The sequence below is a fragment of the Dama dama genome, chromosome 23, assembly GCF_033118175.1.
Source record: "Dama dama isolate Ldn47 chromosome 23, ASM3311817v1, whole genome shotgun sequence".
Classification (NCBI taxonomy): domain Eukaryota; kingdom Metazoa; phylum Chordata; class Mammalia; order Artiodactyla; family Cervidae; genus Dama; species Dama dama.
In genome coordinates, this window is record NC_083703.1 from 71195145 (window position 1) to 71216250 (window position 21106).

General features: G+C 43.0%; 1 protein-coding gene across 1 annotated transcript in view; it reads right to left on the reverse strand.

Annotated features, from left to right (window-relative positions):
- Positions 1 to 21106, reverse strand: part of PTPRT (protein tyrosine phosphatase receptor type T) — a 787366-nt gene that overhangs the window by 575909 nt on the left and 190351 nt on the right. The window contains exon 6 of the mRNA XM_061125699.1: positions 4053 to 4346. Within this exon, the coding sequence (XP_060981682.1) occupies positions 4053 to 4346 (294 nt within the window). The remainder of the gene's footprint in view (positions 1 to 4052; positions 4347 to 21106) is intronic.

The following is a 21106-nucleotide window of genomic DNA, read 5'->3' on the forward strand; positions in this document are numbered from 1 at the left end:
AATCTTTTGTGCTTTCCACCTCAGAAAACAGCTCCATTACTCATTTCCCAGGCATTTGAGCCTTGGAGTGTCATCTGTGGCTCTCTTCTCTTATCCTCCCGTTCCCAGATTCCTGTATGATACATCTATCCAGGCTCCAGTTTAATGGCTAACTCTTGCCTGAAGAATTGGAACCTGTTCCCAGTGCCTCCATGAATCTACCTAGTAACCTGGCAAATCTGGCAGAACCAGAATACACTACCACCTGCCCTTGCTGAATTTGGGTCCCTGGCATCTTCTGGATACCTGAGCTTGTGGCTTCCAGTTGCAAGCCGCTGCCACCAGTACCTAGCACTGAGTTTGGCACATGGAAGGGACCCAGTAGATGTGCGATGAGCAAGACTATAGCGGCTGTGCATGGTGGCTGTTCATTCTCAGCTTGTCTCCATAGTTACCAGTCTCTTTATTACTCAGTCTCACCCACATGTGTAGAGGAACCTCCATCAAACCCTGTGACGGGCAATTCCTTAGGTCAAGAGATTTAGCTATAAGAACATAACTGATCTGCGAGTTTTGTCTGATGATTCTGTGCCTCAGTATTTTTCCATCGACCTCTGAGAACTGCCTCAAGGATCAAAGAATACGATGGCTGTACTACCAAAGTGGTATCTGGGTGTGTCACTGTATCAGTGGTTCTTAAACGTGCGCGTGCAACAGCTTCACTCAAAGAGCTCCCTGCAGCACAGATTTCTGGGCTCCACCCCCAGAATTTCTGATTCACTAGGTCAGGGGACACGGCCTGAGAATTTGCATTCCTAACAAGTCCCCTAGCAATGCCAATGACGTGGGTCCAGGGACAAAACTTTGAAAACCACTACTCTAGATCAATGTAACAGCATTGCTCTTTCCACATCAAACTTGTTTTTCTCCACAAAGTTCACTATTTCAATAGCAGACTTTATGTTTTACTCTTTTTGCTGTTTTGTTGGAATCTTAACCCAGTCTGTAAATTCCTCTGGGTAGAAATTATACCTTCCACACTCCACACTCTCTCATTTTCTGTTTTGTAAAATAATGAGTACATTTCCAGTGTGATTAATAATAGAAGAAAGAAAGGGAGGAAAAAACTCAGACTACCAACCTCAATAAGCAGTCTCTACAAATGGATATCAGCCCTAGAATTCTTTTAAAAATTAATTATGAGGCAAAGAACATTCTACTATCAGCAGCAATTGTGGAAAAGAAGATTACCTTTTTGATGACACATTTTGTAAAATGTGGGTTATTCAAGATTTCAGGCATAACTTACTTAAACACCAACATTTTTGAAATATAAAACCACAAACAGCGTTTTCAACTCATAATTTTTATAGTGATAGTCAGACAATTGTGTTTTCAACATGTAAAATCCATTACACAGCCGTGGCAACAGTTTGCAATAGATTGTAAATTTTTATTGAGATGATCATCTTGCAATTGAATTTCAAAATGTATTATATGATCATCAGCAAATAAGTCCACGGGGGCTGCTAAAGTACTCTGAATATCATTTATAAAGATCAAAACCCCTGGAAACCCTGTAGAAAGAAAAAAAACTCTCATTGGCAGGATCAAATCAATTATTTTTATGGATGAATACTGAATTGCAAAGCTGAGATAAGGCATTACCTGGTTTAATAACATATCCTTATGTCTTTTTAAAGTAGTAAGTTTTATAATCAGGTTTCAATGAGGAATTCTACCAACGATTGGTTTTTGAAACCAATCAAGAAAATGGTGTCTCCACTCATCATAGTGGTTCAATAACACTCAAAGGAATATTCCAAGCAATAGAAGTACTCACCAACTTTGGGTTACACGCTACCAAGAGGCACTGCTGCTGCTGTTCAGCCGTTTCAGTCACGCTGGACTCTTTGCAGCCCTATAGACTGTAGCCCGCCAGGCTCCTCTGTCCATGGGATTTTCCAGGCAAGAGTACTGGAGTGGGTCGCCATACCCTTCTCCAGGGGACCAAGAGGCACTAAAGTGGTTACAGTCAATTCTGCTATAACACTTGTTTCCAAAATGCAAATGTTCCCCAACATGATTGACACATTAGGGAACAATGTGAGTATAACAGGAATTTCACATTGGCTATGTGTGATGTTGTATACAGAAACACCAGCAGAGCAGAAAACTGCACTCAGTTGGACTGAACCACATAGGAACACACCAGACACGCCTGCCTCTAATACCTCCCTGCTCCGTCTGTTCACTGTGTGTTTTACAAGCCATGTTGATCCACACGTGGATCAACTTACCACCACTTTCAGACAGTCCTCCTCCACCGCCTTCCAGTAGCTCATGGACTGCGGCCTTTCTGACACCCACTCCCACAAGCAAACTTCAGGACGTTTCAAGGTAATGCGCCATTTGTGTTACAGTTGTGCGATTGTACACGTGCATACAGATCAACATGTGTAAGTACAGCTGTGCTGCCATTTTTACTAGGTTCCTCTCTTTTGGGTCTGTCACTAATGAAAGGTGTGAGCCTGCCCCACTTTTCCATGAACCTGGAAGCTTTTATTGTGTAACTGTGAACAGTGCAACGATTTTTAGGCAAACATTATGTTGCACTATAGCCTAACTGTTTTATTTGTCTTTCTGTCCCATGGAAATCACTGTACTGATGGGTCCTTCACTCCCCACCCAGAAGGCAGAAGGGATTCCTTCCCCCTCAGAAGTCAATGGCTCATGTTGCCACATCACTGGTCCTCCACTGGAGCACCTCCAGCTCTATATACCAAACTGATGGCACACAGCTCTCTCTATATATTTACCAATGTGTGACCAATGATCAGGGGCATTTGAGTCAGAAAACCTTAGTGCAAACCCTGAGTGCGCTGCTGGCTAATTCTATGACTCTGGATAAAATGTTTAAAAATGTTGTCTTGATTCTTTCATTTATATATGAGATAAAAGTACTTATATCGAATGGTTACTTAAAAATAAAATAAATAATATGATTTACAAAAACAAAAAAATCCCACAGTAACACTCAGTCCTTTTAATTTCTTGAGTTGCATTCGAAGTCAGAACATCTAAGGGTACAAATCAGGGGTATAATCCTAGCTAGCTCCCCTTATTAGTAACAGCACAGAAGCCTAGATTCTTGGGGGTATGGTTGGATACAAAGAACTCTATCAGACACAGTTCTAGTCAGCAAACTCTTGAGCGTCACCAGGAACTTCAGAGAAACTGTCAGAGCCTGGCTGAAGGAAACACTGAGCCAGGAGGCTGCAGGGATTCAGAATTCAGAGGACCTCTGGACAGACCATTCCAACCCAGGCTCCTAGTAGATGCCAGTAGCCCCCAAGGGACACAGAGGCAGGAGGCTCTGAGGGATGAAGGCATTTCCAGAATCCACTGAGAGATGCTTTCAGAACCAGAAGGCACCAGGAGCACCCCAGGCTGAACTAGAACTAGGAGCTCTCAAGGACATTGTTAAAACCAAGAGCTCACTCGGATCACAAGCCCGGCCCGGGGACAAAACTAAAATCAGAAAGACACAGGATATGCAAGATGAATCAGAAGCACTCAGAGACACAGACCAAGTGAAGCCTCAAGTCACATAGTCAGAGCCAGGAGCCTCCAGAGATAAAATCGGAGCTGGACCCTTCAGGGACACAGCCAGGAGCCCTCAAAGAAACAAGATCAGGACCACTCAAAGACAGAACCAGGAGTCCTCAGAGGTGCTGTCAGCAGGAGGAAGCCTCACATACTCCAAAGGTCCCAGGAGTATTTGGGGAGAAAGAACCAGTGTCCCAGGAAATACTGTCCAATCCAGGAAACTCTCCAGGACTAGAGAGGCTAGACTAGAGCTAGAATTAGGTGATTCTTAGACTCACAGGTGAAGCCAGGAGGGCCCCAGAGATGCCTCCAGAACCTCAAAGGCAAAACCAAATACTGTTTTTTACCCCAACAGGATGCACACTCATATCAAAGAAGTTGAGGAATGACTATCACAACTTCAAGAGTAACATCACTCACAGCAACTGCACATCTCAAAACAGAGTCAGGCAGAAGAGTCCTACCTGCACACTTGGTTCTGGTGGTGAGGGGAGGCCCTGGTGGTCCCGTGCCCCCTTCTCCTGGTCGCGTGAGCAGCACTCGGATCTCATACTCCACATCGGGGTCCAGATGCCACAGTTTGTAGTTGGGAGAGTCAACGATGTGGGTCTCCGCCCAGGTGCCTGTCGTGGTGCGGTACTCCACCTCCTTCAGGATGATGGGGCCATCTCCAATGATAGAGTTGGCATTTGGCTTAATCCACAGGTAGGTGGCCCCCACGGCCAGCAGCTCTGGAGGGGCGATGGGCGTGGGAGGCTCTGAAAGACAGGAATCAGCAAAGGATGTCAGACCCAAATGGTTTACAGAATGGACTCCAAACATGTGAGGACAAAGGACAGAATTCCATACAGCCGTAGACAATAACCCAGAATCAATTAAGTTAATTAAATAATTATATGTAAATACCTGAATCAATACTTCTTCTTCAATCAATCTTCTCTGGTGGCTCAGATGATAAAGAATCTGCCTGCAATTCAGGAGACCCAGGTTCGATCCCTGGGTTGGGAAGATTCCCTGGAGAAGGGAATGGCAACCCACTCCAGTATTTCTGCCTGGAGAATTCCATGGAGAGAGGAGCCTGGTGGGCTACAGTCTATGGGCTCACAAAGAGTTGGACACAACTGAACGACTAACACTTTCATCAAAATGCCTTCATTTAAAGAAAGGAAAGAAAGAAGGTCATTGTGAGGAAAAGATTTTTCCTGAAGACTGCAAAGCTTCCTGGGTTAATATTCTGTTTTCTATCCTCAAATGAGAACCAGCCTTTACTAAATCAGAGTTTGGTTCAAAACCCATGGGAGTCAGGGGTTTATAAACACTTCTTTTATAGGAACACACAGATTGTTAGTGGATGATCTGTGGAATGGTGATAGGAGCTGAATTAGCAAAAGGATGATGGCGTAATGGGAGTTCAACTTCTTCTTCCACAGTCCTAACAACTTCCTCCACAGAGAGAGGGTCATGATCACAGTGATGCCAGTGGGAAATCAAGGGTCAAGGGAAAAGTCATGCTGAGCTATTTTGGATCTCCTATGCATTGCCACCTCTCTTCTACTAAGTTCTATTACTCCAGCTAAATAGACTAGAATTTCAACAGGCACTAACGGTGGCCTCTCCCTGGCAATTTTTAGCTCACTGGCAAAGCTGCAGAAATTAACAATTGCTTTATACTTATTTACCAGAAAATTTCATTTGCATTATTAGTGTCATTCTTGGGATATTAGCACCTCCATTTTGGTGGATTAAAAACCTGAGATCATATCTCAGGTGATCATATCACTAAGCCAAGAGAGTGGAGCAGGTAAGGCAAAAGGGAACCCCCATCAGCTTGCCTTCCAACACCAGCTCTCCCTTTGGAAGGCTGTTTATCTCTCGATACCCTCTGTCTACAAACCAGTGTGGGTATATTTGCTTTTATTTGTAGCAAAAATCAGCAGTGGAACAACAATAAAGAAGAGATTAGAAAGAGAAAACAATCCCTCTCCTTACCACCCAATATAACTGTCATTTTTATATCTTCATGTTCCATTCCAATTTCTATTCATGTACTTAAGTCATTTTTGTGTGTAGATTCAAAGATTCAAAGAAGATTTTGTTTTCTTCCCTCATTTATTACAACTAAAGGACTTTGTTGATATACTATGTGGATTTTACCACCACTGTCTTTAGTAGTGATAGAACAGTGCATCAGATAATTACAGTAATTATGCTCTGATTACTGGGCACATGAGTAGTTTCAAGTTTTGCAAAGGTAAATAATGCTGCAACAAACATCTTTGTGCAAATGATTCCAGTCCCTCTTGTCTTATATTTTCTTAGGACCAACTTTCAGGAAGTGGATTATCTGTCCAAGGGTATGAATAAGTTAGTGATTCCTGGTGTAGAACTAGGAAGTAAGGGTGGGGAAGGCATTTGGGATGGAGTACACCAAAGCTATGTTCAAGAACTTTTGGAGGGCCGCTGGGCTATTAAGGCAGGTATCAGTTTCAGTTTGGAACTCAGGTGGGAGCTTTGGGAAGATAGGTCTTATTCAGTGTTTTCTTTCTAATTAATTATCTAGCAATGAAAATTCTCCAGAAAGAGAACAACCACTATGAAGCAAAGATGGACAACATTTTCTCAGTGTGACTTGAAGCAGATCTTCAGGGACAAGTTCAAATTGCTACTATTATAGCCTGCCATTTGGTCAGAGGAGGAAACTAAGCAGATTAGTCAAGCTAGATGCTTTTCTTTACAAAGCCATGGAGGTTATTACTCAATGTCTTGTTATCTCAAAGATGTTTGAAAATTGATTTTTGGATAATTTGTTCCAGGTAAAGAAGTTAAGTTGGCAGGCAGATAATTTCTGGGCTCATCCTTTGTGCATTTTAAATATATAGACCCTTTGATCACCATTATCTACTCTCCAGAGTTCCCATCAGTCTCCAATGAGGCCCCAAGGGTGATATTTTTGTAGCTCTGTGATGACTCTGCCCAATTTCTTAGTAAAATTATTCACAGACAGGCCCTGGACAGAATGAAGATCAGCAGACTTCAATACTTTAAGGCTTGAGCAAGGGATTACAATAAGTTCTCCTCCATGGACTTCCCACCCTAGTTTCTACTCTCCTACTTTAGGTATTAGCAGTAAATTGCTGACTGCCAGAAAGAAAATCAAGTATCAGTCTCTCCAAATGCTTAGTCTCTTTTCATGTATTTCTGATGGTAGGTGCAAGTATAGTAACAAACATTCCCTCAAGTATATAAATGCATCCATCTCAAATGTCACACTAGTTTACATGTCCATGTGCAGACTTGTCCTTACCTGTGATCACTCAAGAATATATCACAAAGTACATCCCAGTGTTTCCTGTATCTGATGCCAAGAAGCCATCAGATTGTTCTTTTGTTCTTTCTGTTTTTAGTAATTTATTGATTTATAATTGGCATTCCTTAGAAGGCACATGAACTAGTGGATCAAAGAGAAAAAAAAGCAGGAATGATTTTTTTTTTTTTTTTTGGTAGGTACTGCCTTTTTAAATAATACACAGAAAGACTGTGATTGTTTTAGTTTTCCTCTCTGAGATGAGCTATTCAGCCAGACACTGCAAGAATTCTATGATGTCATCTAATCCAACCACCAGAGTCATCAGACAGGAAACCAAGAACCAGGGAGAGCCCATGAAGCTAGAAGGAGGTGTAGACAGCTTGAGAACTCAGGGCCCAGGTGGCATTTCTGCCTATGGTTTTCTCCTTCTATCCTTGAGATGCTGAAGCAGATAACCAGAAAGATCATTAAAACAAGTCTATACAAGTAGTCTTTAACTTTGGGGGATACACCAGATGCTATGGAAATGCGAGAAATTCTAGACTCTTCTCAGGAAAATGTATACAAGCATACTGCCTAAAGTTTTGTACATCATTTCAGGAATTCATGAACCTTTTTGAAGACCTTGCATGAATTCTTGAAGATTCAATGCTGAGAATAAAAGAAATCCACAGAGATTCTCCTGACAGCCCACATGGCCCTAAGAGCTGATACTTCTCGGGGACCCTGAAGCCACCCTTTGTTGTAGGAGCTAAAGCCTGGGAGCACAACCATGTAAGAAAATGGAACTTGATGTAGGGGTCATAGATCTAGTGCTTCCGGGCTCCCAAATACTTGGTGATTATAAAGATGCTAATATTTCCACCAGACCAAGCCCGGTAAATGTCTAGGTTCCCATGACCATGACCCACACAACACATTCATAGATTCAACAGTTGGGCTAAAATATTTAAAGGAAAAAAACATGACTCTGCCCATTTAATGTTATATCTTACGTAGAAATCTTCCGCAGAAGCTGTCTTAGGTGTTTGGGCTGCTATAACAAAATACCATAGATTGGGCAGCTTAAACAACATTTATTTCCCACAGTTCTGGAGGCCGAGAAGTCCAAGATCAAGGTGCCAGCAGATTCAGTGTCCATGAGGCCTCTGTTATTGGTGTTTTCACGAGTCTTTTCACATATGAAATGACTAATACCTCTCTATACCTGGCCCCTCACCATCAACTGTGCAAAGCCAGGAGTAAGTGTTTGACATCTGATGATATTCCTTGCTGACAAAGGTTGGAACAAAATCAACAGGGAGGGAGCCTGGTTTTCAGGAAGATGAGATCTGGGTTGGGAGATGGTACCAACCTCCCTCCAGCCAGGAATCAACGCACTTTGAGAACAAGAACCCCAGGAGCCATCATCCCTGAGGCCTAGGCAGCAATTGCCCCCGACCGGTCAAGGCTCTCCTTCAAGAGGTAGGTGGTGAAGTGACCCCTTAATGCAATTCTGCTTCATCCTCAGGCAGCAATCTCCAGACCAATTCTGTCTTCCTCTTCCCCGCTGTGAGCACTTGTAACAGTTTGACTCCCTAGAAATTCCTACAGAGAGCAGAAGTGCTTCAAATAGCTGGAGAGCAAGCTTTGCGCGTGTGTATTGTCTGCTCCTGACAGAAATCAAATATTTTGAGAAAAACTGAATACTACTAAGATTGAAGTGAGCTCTTAGACATGTTTAAGGTGAATATAAATTGGCTTCTGACACTATCACCCTCTGCCTCCCTCCTGGTCACCTTTCTAATTGCACTGCATTTACTGAAGCATATGAGTCCATGGGAACACCCTATTCTGCCCCACCCGTCAACATGCCACATATACCCAGAGACTATTTTATCACTGCCACATCCACACTTGCACACATGCCGTTTTTCCCAACTGGAACATCGTTTCTTTTGCTGTGAACCAAACCGTGTCCATTTTTCTTTTCAATTCTGCTTCATAATGCCTGTTGTGTACACCGCAAGGCTAGGCACCCAGTAGATATTTCAAAAGCATCATGCTGGTTAGTTTTCCTACCAATCAGCATGCAACACTTTTGTATCAAATAAGGCATGGAAGATCAAAGAGGAGAAGAAACTCGAGTTTGGGGCCAGGGCCTGAGTCTTTCTTTGTCTTCCACTACTAGTTAGCTCCGTGACCCTGGACACACCACCCAGTCTTGGTGGCTCTCAATTTTTTTCTTTTTTTGGCTCTCAATATTTTCATCCTTAGCACGAAAGATGGTTCAAATTATAAAAATATCTGAATTTTCTGCCAAGGACCATAGGGGTTCTATGTGGATATGTTTACTGACTCTACCTTGACTGTGTTGCCAGCAGGAGGCTGCACCTTCTCATTCATCTCTGGCCCATGGGTCCCCAAGTAGAAGGCAGAATAAGTAGATATAGCATCCAATCTAGCAGTAGCTGTCGACTAGAATTAGTCTTTGTGTCTAACCTTAATTTATGGCCAATGTGCAATAAATATTTAATGACTTGTTTAAATGGACAGAGAAAATATTGGATAAGTTTTCCCAAAATAAGAGGTCGGGGTGGCAAGACAAAGAGAAAGAAAGTGTTATAGAGAACAGTGGATGGACATCCAACCTAAGAAATTAATATGTTTGGGAGAAGACATCAAATGCCTGGAACAGAACAATAATCAAAGACATAGCTAAAGAAAAATTTTTTGAACTAAATGAAGGTCTGAATTTGCAGACTATGAAGAGCACAGCGGGTTGTAGGAATAATGAATGATGTAGGAATAATCAATGATGAGACTCAAATTTAAGAACATGCTGGCAATATTTTGAAATACCAGACTAAAGAAAAATTCCCTCAAGCATTCCCTCTAGACAGAACATTCCCTCTAGACAGAAACAGATCTTCATCAATACAAAACAAAAAGACTGAAAAATCAGTTCCCATACTTCATCATTTCAGTTTGAAACACAGGAATATAAGAGACGGTGATAACAGCAATCATAACTACAAACAACAGCAGTGGCAGTTAATGAATGATGCACAGTCTTGATGAACCTGTCACTGTCCTTAGTGCCTTAAAGAATTAACTCATTTAATCTTCACAGCAACTCTAGGAATAGATAATATTATGATTCACATTTTTCTGAACAGAAGAAAGAGATGCAGATTAAGTAACGTGCCCAACATCAAACGGTTAGTAATTTAAAGAACCAGGATTGCAGCCAAGAAGTCGTACTGAGGGGGTCTGCATTCCACTCACAAGATTTTAAGAGGATATTTCATATCCCAAGATGTTTATAGACAACTAAGTTGTGGTACACTGGCAAAGCCAATAGATAGACAAGTTTAGATTCTGAAAAATGCAGAAGATGTATTATCTGTATACACTACCTTACAGAAAAATTACTTGATGATAGATCACAGTCCACACTGGGGTGAGCTGAAATCATGACCTCTAAGATGGAGAAACTGGGGCAGTAAAACGATCAGTCCCATGGGATGATTACTAACACAAGACTCTTCTTTCTCAGGTAAAAGTCTAGAAGGGAACCACTGCCTCACGCCAGGCCAAACCAAGACAAAACCTAAACTTTAAAAAAAGACAGAAATCCCAGTGGCATTTAGATTGTGCTTAAATGTAAGCAATTGCACTATGAATGGTTTGCTCTGGCAATTATTCTGAAACTGGACATGAAAAATTTCCATGGAAGTTTCTCCTTAGACAAGACTCTCCAAAGGTACAAAAGCCCAATTTTAACTAAATGAAAGGAAAACAAAAAAATCCCATCTACCTATGCCTATTAAAATGTCTAGGTAGAAATATGCCAAATGTTGATGTTTTCCTTAGGATTGTGGGGAAATCAGTCTTGTTTTCTTTTTTGTGTGTGTCTCTACAAACGTCCTCTAATAAACCTGAATTGAGTGTTTATTGCAAAGATAAGCATATTAAATAAGTGTTTTTACATGTTGAACTTTTCTAACCAGTGTGACCTCTGTTGGGATTCTGTGCTCTCCACCACCAGGAGTATTTAACAGTCAATCTCCCCTCTCATCTGCCCAGACAACAGGTAACAAGAATCAAGAACCACATCCGTGTCCCTCTGCCAAGCCAGTTCTCCCCCCATAGCTCCTAATAAGGAGAAATCATGCCTGCTTTTGGCATGGCTCAGACACCTCCACTGCAAGCTGAGACTTGACTTCTGAAAGGTCCTCTAATCATAGCAACTAATATTTTACAGCACTCTACCTGTTTCCTCATTCATTTTCCTCTAGTGCCCCACACAGCACACATCTTACAAGTGAGGAGACGAAGGCTCGGCCACTTTAGGTAACCTTCCTCATCTCACACAGTGAATGAGCAGAACCAGGTGCAAACCCAGGCCTTTCCAAAGTCTGCCCCTTGTCCTCAACACTGCACCAACCCTCTATGTGCTGTAAGTGTTAATATAAAAAGTGTGCTTCTATTTCAGATCCACAGCCTGTGAGTTCAGCAGAGTGAAAGTGCTCACTTAGGATTCACTGTGTGCCAGGCACTGTGCTAATAACTTTATATGCAGCATCTTATTTAATCCTGGCACATTCTTCAGGCAGGGGATATTAGCAATCCCATTGTATAAACTAATTTTAAAAACCCTAAAGCTTAAGGAGGTTAATGGCTCACAATCACAAGGCTAGTAAGAAAAGGAACCAGGTTTCAAACTTAGGAAGATCCCAGAGCAGGGCTTGTAATCACTGCATTATACTGTCTACTACTACTAGGATCCCCACAATTGAGGAAGATGAAATGATTTCTCTTTCAAGGTCATAGAGGAGTAGTTTTGGTGAGAAGAAGCCAGATATGGTAACTAGCCAGTTGGTACTTTGTTAACTTGGCAGCAATAACAGTCAACTATCTCGGAACCACAGATATGGAAGATACATGGAAAGACATTAGCCCTAACTGCCAGATGCAGAAATCCCTAACATGAGCTAAGACTCAGCTTGAAGCTTATCTCCAGGGGTAAGGAGTACAGTCTACGGTGTTCACACAAGTAGTGAGGAGTTTTAATGGTGAGAAAGTACTTTGAAATACAGTCTTTCTCTACCTGCTGTCCACCAGAATGTCACACCAGGCCTCCAAGAGAGCTGACCTCTCCCAACCTCTCCAGGTTCCCTGACTACTGAGCTCCCCTCACAAGGGATACAGAGGTCGCAGGAGGTGCTCTTGCCTGTGCTGGTGCCTCTGCTGGAACAGTCTCCCCTTTTTATCATCTCACTTTTCTTGTCTGATTCACGTCAATGTATGGCAAAAACCACCACAATATTGCAAAGTAATTAGCCTCCAATTAAAATAAATATATTAATTTTTTTAACAAGTGATCTTATTTTTTTTAAACAAATGAACTTATATATAACACAGAACTAGACCCACAGACATTGAAAACACACACATGTGTACTAAAGAAGAAGGGGATAAATTAAGAGACTGGGGTTAACATATACACACTACTGTATATAAAATAGATAACCAACAAGGAACTACTGTACAACAGAGTGAACTCTACTTAATCTTTTGTATTAATAATGACCTATAAGGGAAAAGAATCTAAAAAAGAATACACACACACACACACACACACACACACATATATGTATATAGGGACTTCCCTGGTGGTCCAGCGATTAAAATTTTATGCTTCCAATGCAGGGGGTGTGGGTTTCAATCCCTGGTCAGAGAATTATGATCCCACATTCCATGTAGTGTGATCAAAAAGTAAAAATAAATAAATAAATAAATAAATAAATAAAGCAAAATGGTATCATAATTAAATGATCCATTAAAAAATAATATGTGTGTTTGTGTGTATAACTGAATCACTTTGCTGTACATCTGAAACTAACACATCATTGTAAATCAAGTACAGGTAAATAAAAAATAAAATTAAAAAACATGCTGGTTCTACAGATAAAAATATGAATGGACATCCGGGAGAGAAAAAGAGCGAGCCGTCCTCTAGGACACTCTCCTGGCTGTGAGCTCCGTGCTGCAGGGTGCCTTAGCCTAGGCTCCCAGAAGCAGAGCTTGAGACAAGGATTCTGTGCAGTGACTAACTGGGGGAAAGTTCTCAGAAGAAGGTGGACCAGGGAGCCAGGATGTGATTTTGTCTAAAGACTAGGCCATCCTCATCCCAGAGGTGCTCTGGGACAGAAAATGCATAACTTCACGGCTCCTCACTGAAGCAAGGGGGGCAACCTTTTGTCTCCCCATGTTATTAATTGGATGTGGGCTGTTTAGGGGTGCAGGCATTGCCCCTCAGTCAAGCAGCTTCCCTGTAGTCAAGGACAAGTATCCTGATTTCCTAGGACTTCTGCAGTTAGACACCACAAACTGGGAGGCTTAAAACATGTATAGCCTCCCAGTTCTAGAGCTGAGAAGTCTGAAACCAGGGGGTCAAAGGTGACCTGCTCCCTCCAAAGACTCCAAGGAAGCCTCTCTGGTGCCTTGATTCTAGTGTTTGATCTTGATCTTCTTTGGCTTGGAGATGTATCCCTCCACCTCTGCCTCCATCTGTACATGGCCTTCTCCCTCTGTCTGTGTCTCTCTGTCCAAATTTCCCTTTTCTCATGAGGTCACTGGACATACTAGGTTGGTGCCTTCCTTCTTTTCCTGTCTCATTTCCCCTCCACTCAACCAGTGTTCCCCTCAAATTCCAAATAAACTATTTGCAAACCCCTGTCTCTCGGGATATTCTCAGTTTGGAGAAATTCCCATTAAGATGTTATGATAGTTTTATTCCTAGTCTTTAAAGGAATCTCCACACTGTTCTCCAGAGTAGTTGTATCAGTTTGCATTCCTACCAACATTTTTAAGAGGGTTCCCTTTTCTCCACACCCTCTCCAGCACTTACTGTTTATAGGCTTTGTGATGATGGGTGTTCTGACCGGTGTGAGATGATACCTCACTGTGGTTTTGATCTGCATTTCTCTAATAATGAGTGATACTGAGCATTTTTTCATGTGTTTATTATAGCACTGAAACATATTCATTCAGTTCAGTTCAGTTCAGTTGCTCAGTCATGTCCGACTCTTTGTGACCCCACGAACCACAGCACGCCAGGCCTCCCTGTCCATCACATATACATAACCATATGTAAAATAGATAACAAGGGTGAGTTTGATGCATGACACAGGGAACCCAAAGTCGGTGCTCTGTGACAACCTGGGGGCTGGGATGGGGAGGGGACACATGTATGCCTATGGCCGATTCATGTTGATGTTTGGCAAAAACCATCACAATGTTGTAAAGTAATTATCCTCCATTTAAGATAAATGAATAAATTTTTTTTAAACATTACAAAAGCTGGGGCAAGTTACTTAACCTCTCTGCACATCAGTTTCCTCATCTGTAAAATGGGGGCAATAATAATACCTCCCCCATGGAGGGTGCTATGAGGATTAGGTAAGGTATTGCATTCAAAACCCTTGTAATAGTCCTAGCACATAACAAGTACGCTGTGTTAGCTGCTATTATCTTCCTCCTCCCAGCCAGGAGTCCATGGAGTCAGTCAGCAGTCGGTGGGAAACAGCTGGTGCCCCCATTTCACGCCCCCCACAGAGAGACACAAAGATCCCATTAAAGGCATTCCCCTCGCTGTGTCAGGATGAAAAGGGGCCACAGTCCTCTCAGTGTTACTCCTGCCAGCTCTTCCAAAGTAAGTACATTTAGAGCTCAGCCTCGGTCTACTTCACACGGCCGTGCTGCAGCCAATGAATTCATTTAAAAATGCATAATCCAGTAACGACTTAGCACCAGGAGAGAGTTTGTGATCTGCAACACTCGACACTCAGTCTGCTCCTGGCTCCACTGTCCTCACCAGAGCCTTGACATTTTTGAGAGGACTCTTGGCTGGGTCACGTCCCAAAATTAAGAGCCGAATCATCACTCTAGAAGGGCCTTTTCTGTCCTCGCCTGCTAATCAAGAGTCCTAAGAAAGTATGACTCGAGAGTCTATCTCCCCCAGAGAGGGGCCTAGGAGAGCCTGGACTCTACATCTTCAGAATCAGAGGCCACACTGCAGCAGCTTCTTGTCCTAGAGCAATCCAGGGTATGCAGACTGCCATCCTTTGCCCAACAGCCTGGCTATGGAGAACAGGGTGGAGGAAACTTGTGCCTTCGCCTATTTGGATCTCTGAGTTCCAAAGACATCCAAGTCTACACTTCTGTATGCTAGGGAGGAGTCCTAATCTCCAGTACTTTACATAGTAGAATTGCCTTTGAGGATGTGATTGAGTTAAAGATTTTGAGTGGGGAGAGGATCTTGGAATAGCCAGACAGGCCTGACGTAATCACAAAGAACTCCATATGTGAAATAAGAAGACAGAAGAAACAGATTCAGAGAGAAACTGAAAGAGGTTGCACAGCCGAACACGGAGGAAGGACCACGAGTTAAAGAATGCAGGTGGTCTCTAGAAACGGGAAAGACAAGGGAATGATTCTCCCCAATGGCACCCCACTCTAGTACTCTTGCCTGGAAAATCCCATGGACAGAGGAGCCTGGTGGGCTGCAGTCCATGGGGTTGCCAAGAGTCGGACATGACTGAGCGACTTCACTTTCACTTTCCACTTTCATGCATTGGAGAAGGAAATGGCAACCCACTCCAGTGTTCTTGCCTGGAGAATCCCAGGGACCGGGGAGCCTGGTGAGCTGTCGTCTATGGGGTCGCACAGAGGTGGACATGACTGAAGCGACTTAGCAGCAGCAGCAGAGCCAAAGGAAATGCAACCCTGTTGACCCATTTTGGCTTCCTTATCTTTAAGACAATAACTATGTGTTGTTGTTGTTGTTTTTTAAGCTGCTAAATAACTTTGTGGTTGTTAGTTACAGCAGCCCAAGAAAACTAACTCAAGGAGTAGATCAGATGGAACAGGGGAGGGAAGGCTTCCTGGAGGAGTCAAGTCATGACATGAAACGATGGGAGAGTCTGACAGGCACCTGGGGAGAAGGGAGCCTTCCCAGAGATGAGAGGAGATGGGGACACATCCTCTGCAACACAGATGAGAGTCGGGGAACAGCAGCAAGGTGATTTGAGAGGTCAGTGGCGGCCAGATCAGGAAGGGCTTCCTGAGAAGCCCGAGGCTTTGTAAGTGGTGGTGTGACATAGACATGTGGTCTCTTTGGACACTCCTCTTGAGTACTGGCTGAATGGGTCTGAAGGAGAGAGACTACAGTCAATGGGAAGTTGTGTCCATTACTGAGAGGAGATGATGATGGACGTCTGGACCAAGATGAGGACCATGGGGTTGGATAGGCAGAGTCAGAGGGACTAGAAGACTGAACAGGACTTGGTCACTGAATGGATCTCAGGGGCAAGGGAAGATGGGACCAGTATAAGGCTAGGAGTCAACAGGCTGGGTGAGGCCACAGTCTCTCCCTAACCTCCACAATGCTCCCCTAGTCCATATAAGTGGGTGTTCACTTCACTTTCCCTACCCAGCACCCCAATGCACTACAGACTTCTCCACACTATGCCCAATGCTCACCACTCCATCCCTTTGCATGTCCATATTCATTTTCACTCACAAAAGGCAGCATGATATATTGAACATTCAAGAATGTTGGATCCAACAGATACTGGTTGGCTTACAACCTCTGTTAACTTAATTGCATGACTGTGGGCAAGTTACAGAACTCCTCTGAGCCTCAGTTTCTTCATGTGTAAAACCAGGATAATGGATCATATCTGACTGGGTCTTTGTGAAGATCAAATGTAAATGCCTGAAATAAGCATGAGTTATTAATATTCTCATCCCTCTTGACCTCCTGTGCTGGTCCTTCTCCCTACCCCATAGCCCTCTCCATTAACGAGCCATTGGATCTAGCTTTTCAACTCTCCTCTGATCTCCACTCTGAGCATCTGGGCACTTGGTAGCACATGCGATGAAATCATTTTCAGCTTCACGCATGAGGAAGCCACTCATTTCCCGCCAGGATAGGCAACTCACACTCAGCAAGGGGCAGGGGGGAAGCATGGCAGCCAGCTTAACAGAACATGTCTTGAGAAAAGCAAGAAGAGAAGAAGAGGGGATGATGAGAGGGAGGAAAGAAATGCGAGATTCAGGGCAACTTGAGCCCAGGCAGCTTCATCAGTCATTACACTGCCAGGCACAGTGAGAGAACGAAGGGGCTGGGGCTTTGGAGATATTGTCATTTTGCAAATTTCTCTCCTTGGCATATCCCTATGTGCAAGGGGGAGATGCATAATTAGTCTCTAAGCTGCTGAAATAGCTGGAAGTGACTAGAAGTATCGACTGCTCTGAAGTGTCAGGAAGGGGTGTCCAGATGGATTAAGAGGCTTATCCATAACAGCCTGCTCAGTTTGTGGGGAGAGTTTAAGAGATGATTACCCCCTTTATGTTAAGAAACTGAAAAATTAGCCTCTTCCAAATCCCCCCAGGCTCCCTCTGCACTCTGCCACATCCAGCCTGGAGAGAAACTTAGCAGAACCTAATAGCAGCTCTTGGGGTAAGAACTTTGAAACAACAGGATAATGCACAGTCCCACAGGCCATGGGCCACTGTCCCCATCCCCAGAAGCCACAATTCTGGCTCAGCCAGGTAGACACTGGATTCTGGGAACAGGATTAAGGGCTTCATGCTGGTGCCCACCGCAGGCACCTGCAGCTGGGTACTTCTGTGCCAGGTAAAGCATCAGTCAGGGAAGAGAGGAGACAAGGAGCAGAAGGCAAATTTCAAGCCCTGGTCTAGACATTTCTAACATCCTAATCATGTGAAAGTGAAAGCCAAAGGTCCTGTCCGACTCTTTGCAACCCCACGGACTATACAGTTCATGGAATTCTCCAGGCTAGAATACTGGAGTGGGTAGCCATTCCCTTCTCCAGGGGATCTTCCCAACCCAAGGATCAAACCCAGGTCTCCCACATGGCAGGCAGATTCTTTACCAGCTGAGCCACCAGGGGAACCTAAAACATGGACTTCTCAAATATAGGCACAGGGAATCCAAAGAAATAAAAAGCAACTTTCAAGGGGATCTACAAAGTGACAGTGCTTTTGGATGGAACATCTTCCTGGGACAGAATTCTACTGGAAGATAGACAGTAAAATAAGCTTGAACTTTTTCACACATGAAAAGGTTTCAGGGAACTACCACCTTGAGACACATTCTTTCATAGAATACCAAGAGAAGAAGTAGTTCCACACTCATTTTACAAGCCCAAGATAACCATTATGCAAAGAGGTTACAAGCACATCACAAGAAAAGACACTTTTAGGCTAATCTCTCTCATAAACATAGAAACAAAAATCCTACACCTTATATTAGCAAACAAAATGTGGGGATATAGAAAATAAATACTAAATCCTCACTCCTTCACCTCACCCTTAACCCCTGGGAACCACAAACCCACTCTAAAATTTTGACATTTCAGAAATGACAATATATTATCTTGCAGTTCAGTTTAGTCACTCAGTGATGTCTGACTCCTTGCGACCTCATGGGCTGCAGCATGCCAGGCTTCCCTGTCCATATCATCTTTGGGGTGTGACTTCTTCTCACTAAGCGTGATTCCCTGAAGATCATTCAGGTTGTCTACATCAACAGTTCATTCCTTTTCGTTGCTAAGTCGTGTTCTATGGTGTGGATGTACTAGAGTTTGTTTAACCAGTTACCTGTCGGAGAACATCTGGGCTGTTTCCAGTTTTCAGCTACTGCAAGTGGGGCTGCTATGAGGAACCATAATTATACAGATTTCTATAGTTCTTGCTTTCTCTGGGATAAATGTCAAGGAGTATACAGTTCCTAGGGCATATGAGATTTCAGACTGTCACAATGCTTTCCAGAGTGGCTATACCATTTTATACTCCCATCATCGCGTGATCCAGTTTTTCTGCATCTTCACCAGAGTTTGGTGTTATCATTCTTTAGCCATCCTGATAAGTGTGTAGTGTTATCTCACTGTGGTTTTAATTTATACTACCCTAATGGCTGATAGCATTTCATGTGCTTTTTTGCCATTAATCTAATCACTTCAGTAAGATGTCTGATCATAACTTTTGCCCATTTTCTCACTGGACTGTTGTTTTGGGTTGCCTGGATTTTCTTGCTGTTGAGTTTTAAGAATTCTTCATATACTCTAGATATTAGTCCTTTGTCATGCAGGTGGTTTGCAGGGTTTCCCCCTCTATAGCTTGTCTTCTCATTTTCTACATATGGAGCTTTCCCAAAGCAAAAATTTTAATTGCAATGAGGTTCAATTTATCAATGTTTGCAGTTATAAATCATGCCTGTGATGTCAAGTCTGTGTTAATTTTTTTGCTTCTGACTATATTCAAAGTCATCAGTGCTCAAAAGTAATTGCAGATTCCAGACTGGGCTCAAACATTCGGTTGACAAACACAAACTATCCTTGGCTCTATTTCCTGCCATACAAGTTTTCTCATTTCAACACAGAAATGTTGAAAAATATGCCTGGTTTGCTTTGAAAGTTTTAGTCGCACTCTTCATTTAATTTTTAGAAGTATAATATTTTTAAAAGCATGTTTTCAATCAAGATGATGGATAGTTGCTTAAAAATGGGAAACAGGAAGCATATTCTCAGAACCATCAAAAAGATGTAAGCCAGTAACATTCAGAACAATCTAGAAGGCTTGGATCCAACACAACACTGTCCTTCAGAATCCCCTCATGGAGCTTAACTGGGAAGAAGATGGGAACACTATCCCAAATTCAATTAGTGATCACTGTTAAGTAGCTCTCAATATGGACAGGGTAAGATAGACTAAAATATTTATTTAATATGTGACTTCTATTCCTGGAGAGCTGCAAAGAGCTAAAACTCAGTATCTCATGTGCAAGAAAATCCTGAACATTTGCAAAAGATCACCCCTTTTATGGCAAGGCTTAAAGACACCCACCCCCATGCCCACCCACAGCGGTTGTGGCCAGTCTCCAAAATGGTCTCTGGTGGCTGACTCCTGGAATTCACATCCCTGTGCCAACACTGCCCCTCTGAGAGTGGGCAAGCCCTCTTGGCTCACTTCTAGCAGTTAAGCAAAGGTGACATGATGATGGAACCTCTGAGTTTAAGTCATAAAAAGACTACCATCCTGCATGCCTTTTCTCTCTGTTCATCTCCTTCTCCCTCTCCACTTGCCCCACGGCCTTTCCCCTTCTCTCCTGCCCTTCCCTCCTTCCTCTTCTCCCTCCCTCTTTCTTTCTTCTGACTCATCTATCTCTCTCTCTCTCCTCCCCTTTCTCTCTCTTCCTCCCCCCTCCCTCTTTTTCTGTCTCTCCTTTCCTCCCTCTCTCCTGGCTTCTCTTCCCTTCCCCTACCCTCGCTCTCTCACCCCTCTCTCCTCCACCCCTCCCTCCCCTCCTCTTTCTGCCATGTTGTGAGTTATCTTAAGTTGAATCACGCATCACAAATAATACCTTCTGCCAACAATTCATGAGGCTCTGAGGCTACCTGCTAATGGAGGCTGTGAGGTCCACAGCCATGGAAGTGGTCTTTTCACAGGACCTTCTAAAGACTGCCATGTGTGGGCATCTGGGCTCAGACCCTCCCTCCGTCAAGCCTTAGGAGGACTACATCCTATGAGAGACCCCAAGCGAGAATCACCCAGTTAAGCTGTATCAGGATTCGGACCCATGCCCGTGAGGTAATGAAGGCTTGTGTTTTTAAGCCACTGTCTTTGGGGGTAAGTTTCTTTGTAGTCACAGGTGACTGATGCACCATACATATCCCACAGATAACTAATAATTTGGAGGAACATCACCAGACTTTTTGTTACTGAAAAGCCTAGGAGTTAGTATAATAAAGAGGCACAATCAAAATGCACACACACACATACATATGCCTGAAGCTTCTTTAAGATCAGTTTCAGTATTACCTTTGAAGTTGAAACTCACAAACTAGGCAAAAGACTGGGGGAGACATAGCTATATCTATTTGAGATAAAAATAAAAGAAGGCAGCCTACTTTTGTGGAAGGATGCCCTCAAAGGAGACATTTTCAATGTATTTAAAAATGTACTTGAACACTTGGTAAGCCCAGTACTTTATTTTGCAGTGGTAAGCAAAGAAGGAAATTAACATCTGGCCATTCAAAATATTTCTTCCATAGATTATATGATACTGATACCTATGAAAGCATTAATTTGCTCATTATTTCAAATAAAGAAGGAATTGTCAACAAGACATGGACAGAT